The 16,514-nt window shown below is 50.7% G+C and overlaps 2 protein-coding genes across 2 annotated transcripts in view; one reads left to right on the plus strand and one right to left on the minus strand.

Moving 5' to 3' along the window:
* Positions 1–10,310, plus strand: part of URB1 (URB1 ribosome biogenesis 1 homolog (S. cerevisiae)) — an 82,535-nt gene extending 72,225 nt beyond the window's left edge. The window contains exons 33-39 of the mRNA XM_011989048.1: positions 1,778–1,884; positions 2,420–2,563; positions 3,722–3,831; positions 4,941–5,138; positions 6,459–6,700; positions 7,323–7,922; positions 9,242–10,310. Coding sequence (XP_011844438.1) covers positions 1,778–1,884; positions 2,420–2,563; positions 3,722–3,831; positions 4,941–5,138; positions 6,459–6,700; positions 7,323–7,922; positions 9,242–9,423 — 1,583 coding nt within the window. The 3' untranslated portion in view covers positions 9,424–10,310. The remainder of the gene's footprint in view (positions 1–1,777; positions 1,885–2,419; positions 2,564–3,721; positions 3,832–4,940; positions 5,139–6,458; positions 6,701–7,322; positions 7,923–9,241) is intronic.
* Positions 10,311–12,372: 2,062 nt separating this feature from the next.
* The window catches only part of MRAP (melanocortin 2 receptor accessory protein), a 32,469-nt gene continuing 28,327 nt past the window's right edge, over positions 12,373–16,514 (minus strand). The window contains exon 4 of the mRNA XM_011989047.1: positions 12,373–12,971. Coding sequence (XP_011844437.1) covers positions 12,659–12,971 — 313 coding nt within the window. The 3' untranslated portion in view covers positions 12,373–12,658. The remainder of the gene's footprint in view (positions 12,972–16,514) is intronic.

The raw sequence follows: 16,514 nt of genomic DNA on the forward strand, positions 1-16,514 counted from the left end.
AGCTCGTCATGGACCCCTGTGGGGTGAAATCCAGAAAAAATGAGATGACAAAGCGAAGTGCAGAACAGCACTTACAATGGAGGGAAAGAGTGCATATTCCTGTTTGCTTGTAGTTATAGAAAACTGTGGCGAGGGCAAGTCAAACTGGAGTTCAAATGTGGGCCAATCACATCATAGGGATTGGAACCCGGGGCTAAAAGCGTGGACATAGCCAGACTGTCCCGGACTTCCCCATGCCTGTTTCTTCCTCTAAGATGAGGTGATGATAGGACCCACCGCCTCTAGCATTGCTGTGAGGGTGATGAGGATCACGCACTTCTTTTGTTTTTTGGTGCTTTTTTTGGTGCTTTTTTTGGAGACACCGTCTGGCTCTGTCACCCAGGCTGGAGTACAGTGACATGATCTCGGCTGACTGCAGCCTCGGCCTCCCAGGCTCAGGGAATCTCTCACCTCGGCCTCCCGAGTAGCTGGGACTACAGCGAATGCCACCACGCCTGGCTGATTTTTTTGTAGAAACAGTTTCATTATGTTGCCCAGGCTGGTCTCAACTCCTGGGCTCAAGCGATCCTCCTGCTTCAGCCTCCCAAAGTGCTGGGATTACAGGTGTGAGCCACCACACCTGGCCTAGATCACACACACACACACACACACTTAAGTGCCTGGCACAGTCAAAACCCATCGGTGATAGCTGCCGTCACCATCACCGTCATTATTAATCATCAATCCATGCTTAGGCTCACGGGTCCTTGGCTACAAAGCTTTTGGTGTATGAGTACTGTGCAGATGTAACCCACGTTGTTAGAACAAGGCTCCTTTTTGTTACAGGAATGGGGCTACCACTGCTGAGATACTGTGACTAGAAGTGAGCTCATGCTAAGACTGGTTTTGGTTATGGAGAGAAGAATCATAGAAAGTTGGTACCATCAGGGACCACAGGGTGCTTTTAGTATAACATGGTTCTATTTCAGATGAGGGAACAGCCCACTCACTGTTTCCACCCCATCCCCCACACTCATAACTGAGGCTCCCGAGGGTAGATAGCTTGTCAAGGCCCCACAGTTTGTTCACAGTCAAGTTGCTATTAGAATTCAGATCTGATTTTCATCTGCTCCCATTTCATTTTATTCCATGGGTTTACTTGCCTTGGAGATTTGGAAGGGGAAGAAAATAATTGGCAGAGACCATGACGGTTTTGGTCCTGGGTGTGGCTCTGTCCCACACCAGTGCTCATGTCAGGGTGGGGCATGTGCAGGGCAACTTCGTCATAGGGTAGACTCATTGGTGATCCAAGGATAGGAGATGGCAGGAGCTAGGGTGTCTGTTGCCTCTGCCTTGTTGCATTCCAGAGGCACTCAGCAGTGTCTGAGCCTCCCCTGCTATGACGGTTCCCTTCAGTGAGAAGCTAGAGGCAGGTGCAGCAGGTCAGTGTGGTGTCAGCCCTGATCTGTGGGATGCGTGACCAAGTCCCAGCCTTCCCACCTGCTGGTTTGAGCCTGTGCTGTAGGACGGGAGCTGGGGAGGGGGAGGTGGCGAGGTCCCTGAAGGACTCAACGTCCAGCAGTGGTTTCTGAGCCAGGAGAGCAAGCCTGTGTGCAGTATGGAGCTGAGGTGTCGAATTGTGTTCTCATTGTCGAGAGCCAGTCCTCTGGGTCAGGATACAAAAGTTCCTGGGAGGGGATTTATGTCTGATACCCAGAACGCCGGCCTCTGAGTGCTGCCAGACCAGGGGGCGTCCTGCTGGGGCCTGCCGTGACTCACTGCCTGCCTGTGTTCTCAGAGGAGCACATGTATCTGAAGGTCAGCAACTTCCTGCTGTCGCACGAGTACTTGAACATGGACAAAGTGCCAGGCTTCTACCAGTTCTTCTACAGCTCTGACTTGGAGGTATGCTTCCACAGTCCGCATGGCCTTCCACAGGCCCCTGAATTGATTATGCAGCCGCCGTTGTCTACTGCCGTTTTCCCCATGGATACTGTGTGCTGCACAGCCCACACGATTGTGCAGGCAGTGACCACACAGGCCTGCACCTCGGAATGCCTCTGTGCTGTGGCCTCACTTCTACATGGTGCCCCACACCTTCAAAACTCTGCTTCAGAGTCCTGAGCTTTACGACATTCTCGTATTTTCTGGTCAATCACTGGGGTAAATATTAAATTCTTTTTTTAGATATTCATATTAAATGTTCTTTCATAGAATACCTATCTGACTTCAGTATTTAAACTTGACTCGATCCTCCATTTCTGACCTGAAGAAATAGAATCAAAGATGAGATCAGGGATTTTTCATTATCAGACACGGAGGTCAGGGCTGCTGTGTTACAACCTTTGCCGCCACTTAAAAATAGTAGTGTTTGAACAGTTGTCAGATGAAAGGACTTTCACTTACTTAACAACGGTTTTTTTGTGTGCCTGGGTTTTAGCAAAAAACGGAGCAGGAGTGGGTGTTCGGCCTTCTGCGGCAGGGGATCCGTGACAAGCAGTGCTATGAGCTGTGTGCTCGGCGTGGCATCTTCCACATCATCCTGTCCTTCTTCTACAGCCCACTGTGTGACGAGGCGGCGCAGGTACATGGGTTCCGCAAGCTTATTTGAAAGCGAGAGGTCTGTGCCGCTTCTTAAGGTTTTATTTGGAAGTCAAGTCCGTGTGAATTCAGTTCCCAGCCTGGACACGACCGACCTAAACCTGGCTCTCAGTTAGGGGAAGTGAGACACTGACTGTCCTGCTCCCTGCGTGCAGAGCAGGTGGATTCACTCGAGGCTGCAGTGTTGTGACCCCCCGTGTCGTGTGTCCTCTGCATATTCTTTACTGCAGCCCTCCTACTGTGTATATGGCCCTTGGCATATACGAAGGCCATCAGTGGGGCGTACTGATCACTAATCATGAGCCTTCGGAGTGGCCAGAAAGTCTAGAAACCCCCTGTCAGTGACTGAGGTGCTTTGGAATCACCAGGATTTCACCTACTACAGAAGTTGGGGGTCATTAGAACTCATTTAGAAAGCAAGAGTCAGGTTGAAACAGACAGCCTCACCTAACCAGTCAGGAACCAAGAGCTGGTGTGTGTGCCTTCTAGATATTACAGGTAGGTGGTAGAAGGAAATAGGAAAAGCCTTTAGTATTTTGATTAATTTCTAGCATAGTCAGCTTTTGTTTCTCATATGTAAAATGTGGGTAAATAGAGTAAGTCAAGATGAAGAAGCCCATTTGATTAAACTGAATTTGAGTATGGTAACTTTTTGTTTTTTGTGGCATGTGAGAATTCTGAAGCACCCCACGAACACGTCAGGGGACAGTCCCATTTTTATGTCCTCCCTTCCAGGTGGTAAACACAGGGTTGCATGGCTCATGGCTGGTGGCCAGTGGCTGGCGGCCAGTGGCTGGCCTGGAGGCGGGCCTCACATAGTCCCTGTGCCGGCGGCTGCGTGTCTGGGCCATTGGCTTCTGTGGTGCAGCTTTGCTTGTGGGTGGGCTCCAGATGATGGATTAATGGAAGTGGGGATCCCCCGGGCCCAGAGATTGCTGTGGAAGTCTGTGTCCTCTGGCTGTCACTTGTGGGGAAGGGCACGTTCGTACACGGCCACCACTCTGACAGACTTAGCACAGCAGGCTTCATTTGCAGCCGCCACCTGTAATAGCACCATACCATTACATTTTTAAAACGGTTTCTTTAATCAAGTAAATTGGGTTTTCTCACTGAAGAGTAACTTCTTGTTTGGGGTTTTCAGAATTGGATTCTGGAAATTCTACAGAATGCTGCCCAGGTTGCCAGATCTGCCTATGAAATCATACGAGACTATAGCCTTTTAACATGGATTTTACACATCCTTGAAAGCAAGTAAGTACCTTTTGCATGCGAGGTGCGCGTCAGGTGGGAAGGAAAGGAACAGAAACAATGGTGTCTGCTGCCAGCTCTATTGGTTGGAAATGTCCAGTAAAATCCATGCTCTCTGAAATGCAGTGTCCTCCAATGCTACCATATGCCTGGCAGTCCTGCTCCTGGCAGTGCCAAAGTGCCTTTCCTCCATTCACAGCCTTTCCTTGAGTGTCTCTTGTCTGCCATGGGACAGCAGACACCAGCTGCTGTTCACATCTGGCAGAGTCTCTGCCAGCCTGTCTGGCTCTGTTCTGCTCAGGTCAGGCTCCTCCCCTGGTGTCCCAGAAGCCTTCTGTGCTCTGAAGTAGCGTCCTGTTCGCTAAGGCTTTAGCAGCTGCAGCCGTCTATTGCAGGAGGGCCGGTCTAACAGCTTACAGGGCTCTGCTGTCAGTGCGGGGTCTGTCCTCAGTGACGAGCCCGCACTGGAGGAACAGCACCAAGGGTCTGAACTTGATGATTTATTGTGATTCCTGATTCTCCTGCTGTTTGAGACTGAAAAGATGAAGACCCTGTCACAGCAGACAGCACTTGGCGGGAGGGCTCTGTCTTACAAAGAACTAACTACTATAATAAGCCTGGGAGAATGCAGGCCCTTTTGTGCATTTTTTTAAGTATTTCCTGAAATTTCTCTAAAAGAAAGTAATATATCCAAGTATATCTGCAAACAACAAAAAAAAAGGGGGTGTGGGGAAGAAATTAATATCCAAAATTAGAATGTGTATTTGGACATCAACTTCAATACTGTTTCAGGTTTATAAAAGGCATAATTAGCTACTGTTCCTGGCTAATAATGGCTTGTTTTAGAAATTGAGTTGTTATCATGAACCGGACAGTTTTTATTAGTGTGCCCCAGTGGCTGCTGAATTTTTGGAGGGACTTAGGGCAGTCTTCTGTTAGGAAGGGGCACCTTGTCCTGTGTGGAAGCTGCGTTCGTATAGCAAGCACCCTGTTTTTACTTGGAGACTATGCTTGTCTAGGGGGATGAGCAGATAGGATTACGGAGGGGGATCGTCTGATCCTGCTGAAAGGACAAGATGTGGCAGATTGAAGGCTGCTGTGCTTGGTTTTAGGTTTCTGGAGACTCCGCTGCTGTCTAGTGTGATCTCCTTGCTCCACACACTGTGGGTGACCAACCTGGGGGATAAGGCAGTGGAGTGGGAGAGCCAGCACCCTTGCCAGCCTGGTTCCCGGGAGCCCGCCAAGCGGCTGGCCTTGCACCTGGTCAACGAGTTCCTTTATGTTCTTGTCGTGCTCATGAAGCACCTGAGGTGAGTCCTGCCCCCGCCAGGGGGTCCTTCCTGGCCTCTTGGATGCTGTGTTGGTCTGCCACCTGTGGACACCATGTCTCGGTCACGACTCTGGCTGTACCAGGGGAACGCTGGGCTGTGACCTGCTGTGGATTGGGGCAGAGTACCAGTGTCAGGTGTAGGTAGTGTCAGAACATCTATTTCATTAGCTCTTTCTTTCCCGTTCAACTTTATAAGGCTTCTTGTCAAGGCCTTGAGAACTTAACATACTTTTCAAACCCGAATATGCATTGTTTGAGGTCATTTTTTAGCTGGCGAGCCATCTACCTTGATACTGTGATTCAAACACTAGAATCAAGTGATGTTTCATAGAAAGAAAGTATTTTCTATGACTCTAACATAAGACAGGGTGTTCCCAAGGTTGCCTCTGCCTTCATTATATTAGCCTGTGAAGACTCATTGTCCATGAATTCTCTTGAATGTTTCAGTATTTTCACCCGATCCCTTGGAGTCATGCTTTTGGTTTCCTCGGAAGAGCTAAATTTCCCTCCGAATCTACCATGTTACAGAAAATACACAGTGTGCACTCATTATTTCTGATTTGGGAGCCAAGTGATGCTAACCGGAACCAGAAGGTTGATAGCAAGAGGATTGTAGTCTCAGAAGGAAAAATGTCTTGATAAAGAACAAGGCCTTTTGTTTTGTATTGTTTAAAACTAAATTGTTAAGTCCATGCTGGATAGTCAACGTTTCCTATGTAGGGATTGTCGGAAGACATGCTGGTGTCTAAGAACCAATTGCTATTTAAAATACTGGTTTTACGTTTACAATTGCGTGGAAGCGATGTTACAGGATTTAACTCTCTTGGAATTCGGGGAGATCTGTTTCCTCCTGGTGGCCATCAGTCAGGTTTTGGCCGTGGGTGATGACGCTGTCCCAGGGCCTCCCTGAGTTTTTCTCACTTCAGACTGGTGGTCAGCGAGCAAGGGAAATGGGCAGGCCCAGAGTGGAGCCCTCGCAGGCTCTTGGCACCCTGGCTGTTTGAGGTGGCCAAACTCGAGCTGTGTGTTTGGCCACCCTGTTTAGCCAGGGTTTCTGGAAGCTTCTGTGCCTCTGGGGTGCAGATCATACTCCAGGTCCCCTTTGTGCCTTGCTGGAGTGGCTCACTCGTTTCTTTTCTGCATCCTGGGGGCCATGCTAGATGTCCGCTGTGCAGGAAAAGCTGGTTCCTGGGGGAACCTTGTGTACCTCTGGGTTGTGATGTCGTCAGGCTGCCGCAGTGCTGCCTGCCAGGCTGGGGAGGCAGCCTTTGCTCAGTCTGTAACATTGGCTCCCAAACAGGCCCACCTTGGCCCCCATCCAGCTGACCAACTTCTTCGGGACACTTGAGTCTGTGCTGAGGTACCGGGCCACCGTCATACAGGCCTTCAAGGACATGAACAGATTCACTGTAAATGAGACAGTGCTTTCCACCAAGGACGTCCTTGTCCTCTTGCACAAGTGGAGCCTCATCGAAAGAGACCTCAAGCTCCAGGAAGACCTGAGAGCAGCCATTGAGAAGGGCCAAGCCCGGGAGCTCATGAGTAAGTGTCAGGACCCAGGACTGGCCCAGAGTAGCCAACACCTCTCTCTCTCCCTCTCTTTCTCTCTCTCCCTCCCTCCCTCTCTCTCTGCCTCTCAGCCACATTTCCAAAGCTAATGAGGCTCAGAGATGGGACACATCCATCTTGGAGCCCTGGAGAGGGAGCTGGGCAGCCTTTGAGTTTCAACCCAGCTGCTGACTAGCTGTCTGTCTTTGGAGAAGTCACTTCACCTACGTTAGTGTCAGGGTGCCCACTTGTAAAGAGGCTGGGGGTGGCTATGAGCTACTTGCTGCCACCTCATCCTGTAGTGCAGGGTTAAGGAAAAGACTGGAACCAGACCTCCTGGACTGAAGCTCTGATGCTGCCCTGACTCCCTGTGTTTAAAGAGGACAGTAATGGCACCTGCCTCACGGTGTGAGGATTAATGAGTTGGTTATGACAACAGTGATGACAGGCATAGTGAAACATCGAGCACTCACCAGGCTCCTGACGTGGGAGCAGGGCCAGGTGCTCAGGACATGCAGGCCGCCCTGCGTGTCCCCCATTGACACCTCCCCACATCTGGATCTGTGTGGGCAGGAGGGACCCCCGTCTCACCACCTTCTCTTTGTGCATTTCACAGAAATGCTCAAGGATAAAAACAAGCCTGTCGTGCCAGCCCGAGCCAAAGGCCCACGGGGCCGAAAGAGGAGGCTAGGGGAGGCAGAGGAGATGGCCGACCCTGAGCTGATGGCATCTACCTTGGAGACATGCAAGGGCCTCCTGAGGTCCATCTTGACCTACTGGGGACCAGTGATCCCTGTTCCTGACCCCACTCAGGAGCCTGTGGACTCAGCCAGCCCCGAGAGCAATGCACCAGGCCCCGTGTATGCCGCCGCTTCCCTGGCAGTCAGTTGGGTGCTGCGGTCGGTGGCCGAGCACCCGCTCAGCAGGGCAGAGGCTGCAGGACTGGTTGGCTGGCTTAAGAGCCACATTTTGCCACACCCTGTGGTCGTGGCTGACCTCCTTAAGGACGGTGCCGTGAGGAGCAGCATATTCAAGCTGTATAGCCGGCTCTGTGGGGCCGAGGGGCTGGCGGGGCCTGCGCAGGAGGTGGCCTGCCTGTTCAATCTGGTCATGCTGCAGCTGGTGGCCGCCCAGGGCCAGGCAGGGAGCCCCTTCCACCCAGCCATGGAAGCTCTCTGCCTGTCTTCTCTGAGTGAGAAGGACGAAGCCACACGAGGTAAGGCTGGTTTTTTCGTTGGAGGCTGAAGAAATGGATGCAGAAGTGGGGCTGGGGCAGGAGTGACTTCTGTGCTTGGAACGCTTAGGTTTCTGCCAACTTCCTCAGCTGGCTATTGTGCCTGTTTAGGTGGCCTCTTACGGTTCTGGGGTTGTAGAGAACTTGCCACTGGGCACTGAATGTGAAGGGGAGGAAGTTTGTCTTCGCTTGCAGGGGAAACCTTTGGTGCTGGTTGTGTTGACGGTGCAGAGAGGGCACCGCAGAACCTTGGCATCCCTCCACCCCGCAGGGCAGTCGGTTTCCGACCATTAGCCACGTGACGAGTTCTGTTTCACACGTGGCCAGCTGCGTGTGTGCGTGTGTGTGCACATATAGCTTCACACGCGTACAAATGTGTCCATGTGCAATCTGTGTACTTGGCAGTCACTAGGTAGGAGCCTAGCAGTGTGAATGAGTGAGTAGCACAGGCTCCAGGGGGCCGTTAGAGCTCCAGGGAGGTGGGTGTGGTAACCCAGAGGGCTGTCCTTTCACGGAGGAATGTGGGGGCGCAGGGGAGGGGGGGGCCAGCAGCCTAGTGGGTGGACTCACCTGGTAGCAGGGGCGACCTCGCCTTCTGGTCTGGCCACAGTTGGGGAGTTGGGCCTTTTTGCCTGCAAAGCTTTCGCTTCCTCCTTACCCGTGCCACTGAGGAAATGGTAGGAAATGATTCTGGGAGGTTCTTCTCAAACTTCAGTCTCATTCTTGGCATGGACGGTCAGAACCAGACTGAGACTTGTCTTGTAACAGCTTTTTGAGGGGATCCACACATATTCGTCAGAAGAAAGAAATTTTTGCCAGGCACAGTGGCTCACACCTATAATCCTAGCACTTTGGGAGGCTGAGGTGGGGAGACCGCTTGAGACCAGCCTGGCCAACATAGTGAAACTCTGTCTCTACAAAAATTAGCTGGGCGTGGTGGCACATGCCTGTAGTCCCAGCTACTCTGGAGGCTGAGGTGGGAGGATCACCTGAGCCCAGGCAGTCGAGGTTGCAGTGAGCTGAGATCATGCTACTGCATTCCAGTCTGGGTCACAGAATGAGACCCTGTCTTTTTCTTAAAAAAAAAAAGAAAGAAAAAAACTTTTTAGTAAAAAAGATTAACACAAAAGTTAAGCAAAGGCAGAATGAGTTGTTGTATCGGTCTGCTCACCTTGGGTTGCACAGGCCTGTCGCACGGTTTATTTGGGCACTTGGCAAAGCCATTGCGTTGTGGGCAGGATGACCTGTTTTCGAGCTGAGCAGGTGTGCATCCTGACGGCCTATCCCCTGCTCTTGTTCAGCCTCCGCAGCATTCCTGGTGTCTCTCTACATAAAGGACATCTGGCTGGGGGCCCAGCGGCCTGACACCCTCTTAACCCACATCCGGATGGTGTGTGAGGCCGCAGATGATGCTCCGAGCAGTGAAGAGGAGGCCATCGTGGTGTTCTGCAAGGATGTCGCCAGTGCAGCCTCAGATGCTTGACTCCTACCGGCCAGCGCCTTGCGCCCTGATGACCAGAGCCTCAAGCACAGCACCGGCTTCTAGAAGTTTGGTTGAGTCAAGGGTTTCCGGAGAAGGCGTGGGAAACAACAAGTTCAGTACATTGACTCAGTTCTCTGACAAGAAAAGTCGAGAGGACTTGATTGAACAGGCCAGTAAATGATAAACTCGGGCCTGTGTGTGCCCCGCATCAGAGTTACAGGGAATGTGGGGACTTCCAGGCCATGAGGCCCATCCATTGCCTCGTCAGGCCAGGCCAGCCCCTTCCTCTCTAGGGGCTTGGAACTGGTCACAGGAAATAGCCCAAGTTTGAGGCACTTCTGAATGCAGAAGAGATTCATGTGTGTTAAAGCTGAAATGTCAAAAGGTATCAGGTTTTTTTTTATAAAAACGAAGAGATATGTTTAAATTTTATTTTTCAGCTGGGTGAGGTGGCTCATGCCTCTAATCCCAGCACTTTGGGAGGCCAAGGCAGGTGGATAACCTGAGGTCAGGAGTTCAAGACCAGCCTTCCCAACATGGTGAAACCCCATCTCTACTAAAAATACAAAAATTAGCTGGACGCGGTGGTGCACGCCTGAAATTCCAGCTACTCGGGAGGCTGAGGCAGGGGAATCGCTTGAAACTGGGAGGTGGAGGCTGCAGTGAGCCGAGATTGTGCCACTGTGCTCCAACCTAGGCGACAGAGCAAGACTCCATCTCAAAAAAATAAATAAAATAAAGTTTATTTTTCTATAAAAAGTCATAACAAAGTTTAGTATGACTTTTTGAATAAGTTAATTTCTGCCAATGTTTGTTAATTATTTTATTAAATAAAAGATGTTGCACTGAATCCTTAAAGTGTAAAAGTGATTTGACCTCTGCTTTGAGAAGACAGCCTGTAATTTTTAAAGTTATATTTCAAAGAGGGGATTTTGAATTTTATAAATGCTTGTTAATAAATGTCTATTTTTGTAAGGTTTTTGTGTTTTCCTTTCATTGTTAAAGAGGCTATTTTTGTTCCACGTAGGTCTGCGTTTATTTTAAAGGTCAGAACTTTACTATTAATGGTCATATATTCGTTGGTGGTGTAGCTGACAGTCATGAAATTTCGTGGTTTTCGCAGTTAAAATTTCTGTCTGTTCCTTTAAAACTCTCCTGCATTCTTGGGGTCTGTTCTGTGGCCTAGGACGTGTCTGTTTTATTTGCCATATAACGTACATCACGCTGACAATGCCTTGGTTTTGTCTGAAACATTTACACTTTTATTTTCTTTTTCTTTTCTATTTTTTTTGAGACGGAGTCTCGCTCTGTCACCCAGGCTGGAGTGCAGTGGCCGGATCTCAGCTCACTGCAAGCTCCGCCTCCCGGGTTTACACCATTCTCCTGCCTCAGCCTCCCGAGTAGCTGGGACTACAGGCACCCGCCACCGCACCCGGCTAGTTTTTTGGGGTTTTTTTTGTTTTTGTTTTTTTTGTATTTTTTAGTAGAGACGGGGTTTCACCGTGCTAGCCAGGATGGTCTTGATCTCCTGACCTCATGATCCACCCGTCTTGGCCTCCCAAAGTGCTAGGATTACAGGCTTGAGCCACCGTGCCTGGCCCCTATTTTCTACCAGTGTTCTTTAGAATTGTTTGTTTTAGGTGACTTAAAGTTTTAACTAAAGCATGAGTAACACTTGTTGGCATACAGTCCCTTCACCACAAATAATTGTCTTGCATTGTCTACAAAGCAAGGATCAGTTACCTCACTTGTCCCCCTTTCCTACCCAAATAAACCTTACAACGCTGTTATTTGAGACTGTCCTGAAGTTGAAATCCGATGTTTAGATCCAAGTTGGACTCAGGCAAGCACTGCGCCAGCAGAACATTCTCTTCCTGGTTCCCTTTAATCTTTATCCCCCTCTCCGAGGCCTGTCGATGGGGATTCCTTTGGTTATAGGCACCTCTGCTCGTTCATGCAGAGGGCATTGGCTGGAAGGACACTGGTCTGGGGAATATCCCTGAACCCCATGCCTCTGGGGGCGCGGGGAGGGGCATCGAGCAGGTAGGATGGATTTCCACAGCTTCATCCCCGGCTCCAGGCCTAGCTGCCTCCCAGGTTCTTAGGGCCCAGCAAGTCAAATACATGCTACGTCAGGTGGCGACAAGTGCTCCAAAGCCAAGTTCAGCTCAGTCAAGTGAGGACACATTTTCAGCACCTCACCTTCTTTTCTGCATCACTGGAGCTCATCAGTCCTGCTTGTCTTTGTTCTCCCTTCTCAATCCACTGTCCTGACCTTGTCCATGTATTTTCCAGTCACTTAGCGTGGAGGAAGGGAATCTCATCCCATGGAGAATAGATGGTACATGATCTTCACCTGACTTAAAATATAAAATGCTAAATTCGAAATAAGTGGGGCGGGGGGCAGTTATTTGAAAAATAAAACCTACCAGCTTGCTGCCGGAAAGCTGGAGGGGACACATGGCTCTTCTGGGATTTGCAGTGTGAGGCTGTCTCCTCTCCAGGAACAAGGCTGCTGGGCACTAGAGGACTGGATCCTTCGAGGGTCCCAGATCCACTGTCACATAAAGTCACATCCAGAAGGAGACCTTTCCTGCCAGCGTCCAGGGCTCTTTGTGTTCTGTGGCAGCATTTGAGCATAGGCCCTGCTTACCGGGCCTGGCTGCTGACAGGCGTTGGCTGCCTGCCCTCCAGGGGAGAGACTTCCTTGGGCTCTGTCTTTGAAAGGCTGTGGGCAGGTTGAAGGTGAGACTCGGGCCCCCTGACTGCAGCGAGCTGACCTGGCAGGGCAGATGCCATCACATCTGGGGGAGCTGGAGGGTGTCAGTGGAGCTTGGATGGGAACTTACCCAGCATCCTAACAAAGGTACAGAAGGACCAGGTGAACTCAGGGCTGATAACACATTACACAGTAATGGTAAAGTGGCATAGTAAGCAAACAGGTTTTCCTCTGGATTTACATATATTTTATTTTCCTACTCTTCCCTAAGCAAACAAGCCATAAGCAAGCGGGCTAAGTGTGCTCAATAAAATCAGCAACAGCTGGGATGACCTCTGCCCTCGAGGGACCACTGCAATCTTTGTCAAAGGCATAGGATGCTCCTGCTCTAGTCGCACTTGACCTAGGTGCCCTTTCCGCTACATGCAGACAGCCTCTAAGAAGAACAAAGAACGGAGGTGTCCAGGTTGGCTTGATTTCACCAGTTCACTCAGCTATGGCCACGATCTGCTGACATCAGCTCTGCAATTGAGAGATCCTGTCTCCAGGGGGAGGCTCGCTGGGCTTGCTTCTGACGAGGGGACCCCCATTGAGGGTCAGTTCCCAGAGGAGAGTGGGGTGGGTCTGGAAAACCCCAAGGGGCAAGGTGGAGGAGCTCTCCTGTCGTAGCAGCTGGTCAGGGTCAGTTCTGCTCCCTGGCTCCACTGAACTCGCCTGAGCCCGTGAGGTCCCCAGGGGTTCCCTGTGGCACGGCAGGCACTTCTGGATGCAGAGCTGGAGGCTGAGGCTGTGACTCCAGGGGCATGTTTGGTGGTGCTTGGGGCTGTTCCTGTGAACAGAGCGGAGTGGGAGGCAAGCATCAAAGTTGCAGAACAGTCCGTACTGTGGGGCTTGGGGGTTTCCTGCCACACCTGCCATCTGCCCAGACCCCATAGGGAAGGCCACACAGGCAAATTCCTGAGAAGGGTCAGCCAGCTCACCAAGGTGGCCATTGTAGAGAGATCTCAAAAGAGAGGAGGTGCTTTGTCAGGAACTAGGCCTCAGGTCTTTTCCTGGAGGCCACTTCTTCCTGTATTGATTTAGGATAGAGGGGATGGGGGCGTTGGAGGAGCAGGTTGACCTCCCATCCAGCCCTGTATCTGAGTGTACCTCATTTTATATCCGTAGCTCAAGCCAGCTTGTATCTTGGTGATATGGTTTGGCTGTGTCACCACACAGCTCTCACCGTGAATTGTAATAATCCCTACGGGTGGTGGGAAGGACCCAGTGGGAGGTAATTGAATCACGGGGGCGGGTCTTCCCATGCTGTTCTCGTGATAGTGAATAAGTCTCACGAGATCTGATGGTTTTGTAAAGGGGAGTTTCCCTGCACATGCCCTTTTGCCTGTGCCATGTAAGATGTGGCTTTGCTCTTCCTTTGCCTTCTGCCATGATTGTGAGGCCTTCCCAGCCATGTGGAACTGTGAGTCCATTAAACCTCTTTCCTTTATAAATTACCCAGCCTCGGATATGTCTTTATTAGCAGCATGAGAACAAACTAATACACTTGGCTAGAAATGCGTCCTCCCTGTGCCAGGCATGGTGGCTCACACCTGTCATCCTAGCACTTGGGGAGGCAGAGGCAGGCAGATCACGAGGTCAGGAGATTGAGACCATCCTGGAGAACATGGTGAAACCCCGTCTCTACTAAAAATACAAAAATTAGCTGGGCATGGTGGCGCGTGCCTGTAATCCGGCTACTCGGAAGGCTGAGGCAGGAGAATCACTTGAACCAAGGTGTCAGAGGTTGCAGTGAGCCGAGATTGCGCCACTGCACCCCAGCCTGGCAATAGAGCGAGACTCTGTCTCAAAAAAAAGAAAAGAAGAGAAGAGGAAAAGAGAAGAAAGAAAAGCGTCCTCCCTGGGTGGATTCTCCTGCCCAGAAAGTGCTGGGGCAGTGAACATGGCCATCTGGAGTGAGCTCTGGCCACCACTTCCCAGCTGCCTTTGACGTCATCCGTAAAATGGGACAGTATTGGCTCACAGATAACCTCAGGATGAAATGAGGTGACGTATAAAACGACTTTATATGTGGTTACAATGCTGGCACGAATGAAGAGTACCAGGTGATGAGCCCACTGGGCAGAGGCTGTCCTTTCAGATGGCACTCACCCAAGAATGCCCTCCCTCCTCCCCTTCCTCATGGGAAGGTCAGCTCCTCATGGAGTGACTCCTAAATCTTGCTAAGGATCCACTTTGCTGCCCTGAGCATTCCAGGAATGTTACCAAGTGCCTTTAGAGCATTTTCTTTAGTAAGCCCTGTAGCTGGTCAGGACGTACAGTGTCATCAGTTTGCCCCTGTGAAATAGCCCAGAAGGCCTGTGCCCCCCAGGGAGCTGGGCATGGTGGAGGCAGCCCCTGGGCTTGCCGGACCAGGCCAGGGAGCTTTGTACCAGGAGGATTACTGACGATCCTTGCACACTCCCTGGCCCAGGGTGGCTGCAGGTCATCTCAGAAGAGTAGAAAAGAAAGGTGACATCACTCGTTTATCCTTCAGATGTGTCTCGGGTGTAAAAATGTGCTTAAATTGAATGTGAGTTCTAAAAACTGAAAGAGAAGAACAGATTTCAGGCTGTGCACGGTGGCTGGTGACCTCAGTGGCGCCATCTCAGCTCACTGCAATCTCTGCCTCCCAGGTTCAAGCGATTCTCTTGTCTCAGCCTCCTGTGTAGCTGGGATCATAGGCACCAGCCACGATGCCCAGCTAATTTTTGTATTTTTAATAGAAACCAGGTTTCGCCAAGTTGGCCAGGCCATTCTCGAACTCCTGACCTCAGGTGATCCACGCACCTCGGCCTCCCAAAGTGCTAGGATTACAGGTTTGGAGTTTGAGACTGGCCTGGCCAACTTGGCGAAACCCCATCTCTACTAAAAGTACAAAAATCGACTGGGCGTCTTGGTGGGTGCCTGTAATCCCAGCTACTCAGGAGGCTAAGGCAAGAGAATAGCTTGAATGTGGGAGGCAGAGGTTGCAGAGAGCCAAGATCACGCCACTGCACTCCAGCCTGGGTGACAGAGCGAGACTTTGGTCTCAAAAAAAAAAAAAGAATGAATTTCTTCATTGCTATAAAGCTACCTTCCATATGTGACCAAGGTGAGCAGAAATGGCCTGGCGAGGGTAGCCCTGGTGGGTGAGACACTGCGGGCAGGGCAGGCGGGGCGGGGAGGAGAATCAGAGGCCCCTTCGAGGTAACGCTGGGCTGTGGTGTGATGTGTCACCACCAAAACTCATGTGGAGGCCTGGTCCCCAGTGTGGCAACACTGGGAGGTGGGGCCTTTAAGGGGTAATGAGTTTTTTTCTCTAGACTGAATTAGATCTTTTTGCAAAACGAGGCCCTCACCAGAAGCTGAGCAGATGTCAATGCCATGCTTCCTAGACTTCTAAGCCTTCAGAACCATGAGCTAAATAAGCCTCTTTTCTTCATAAATTACTCAACCTCAGGTATTCTGTTACAGCAACAGAAAACACTAAGATGCTGTGCGAATGCACGAGTCCACGGCTCCTCGTGGGACCTGGTGTGGGAGACTTTGGCTCAGGGGGTCCAAGGCCACTCAGCTCTTCCTCAGCACAGTTCAGCTCATCTCTCTGCTGACCAGCTTCCTACACTGAGGGTTTCCAGTCCCTAAGACTTCCATCTGTAATGGACGTAACAGTCCATAATGGCACCCAGCCCTGGCCCTCCTCCTGGACCAATCAGTGCAGCCCCATAGACACCAGATCCATCTCTCAGAGGCTAGATTCCAAATTCCAAAGACAAGAATCTGACCAGTCCCAGCTCTTTCACCAGGCCACACGTTTCCAAGGGCATGGGCCAGCCACTGGACAGGCCCTCTTTGCATAAGCGATGGCAAAATACAGGGTGCCTCCTAAGAACAGTCATTAGGAGACCAGCAGCTGTGAGGGCTGATTAGCCCAGAAGGGAACATTAGATGTGGCAGCCAATCCTCTAGCACAACAGAATTAACATAAAACATAAAACAAGCTGGGTTCCAATTACTCCTTAAAACTGGATTTCACCTCCAACATCCAATAACAGATGCTGGCCATAGGTGCCTAAGGTAAGGATCTTTCTTTTTCTTTTTTCTTTTTTTTTTTTGGAGACAGAGTTTCGCTCTTCTTGCCCAGGCTGGAGTGCAGTGGCGCGATCTCGGTTCACTGCAACCTCCGCCTCCTGGGTTCAAGAGATTGTCCTGCCTCAGCCTCGTGAGTAGCTGGGATTACAGGCATGTACCACCACACCCGGCTATTTATATTTGTAGAGACAAGGTCTTTCTATGCTGCCCAGGCTAGGCTTGAACTCCTGGCCTCAAGTGATCCTTCCTCCTTGGCCTC

The sequence above is a fragment of the Mandrillus leucophaeus genome, unplaced genomic scaffold (genome assembly GCF_000951045.1).
Source record: "Mandrillus leucophaeus isolate KB7577 unplaced genomic scaffold, Mleu.le_1.0 Scaffold345, whole genome shotgun sequence".
Classification (NCBI taxonomy): domain Eukaryota; kingdom Metazoa; phylum Chordata; class Mammalia; order Primates; family Cercopithecidae; genus Mandrillus; species Mandrillus leucophaeus.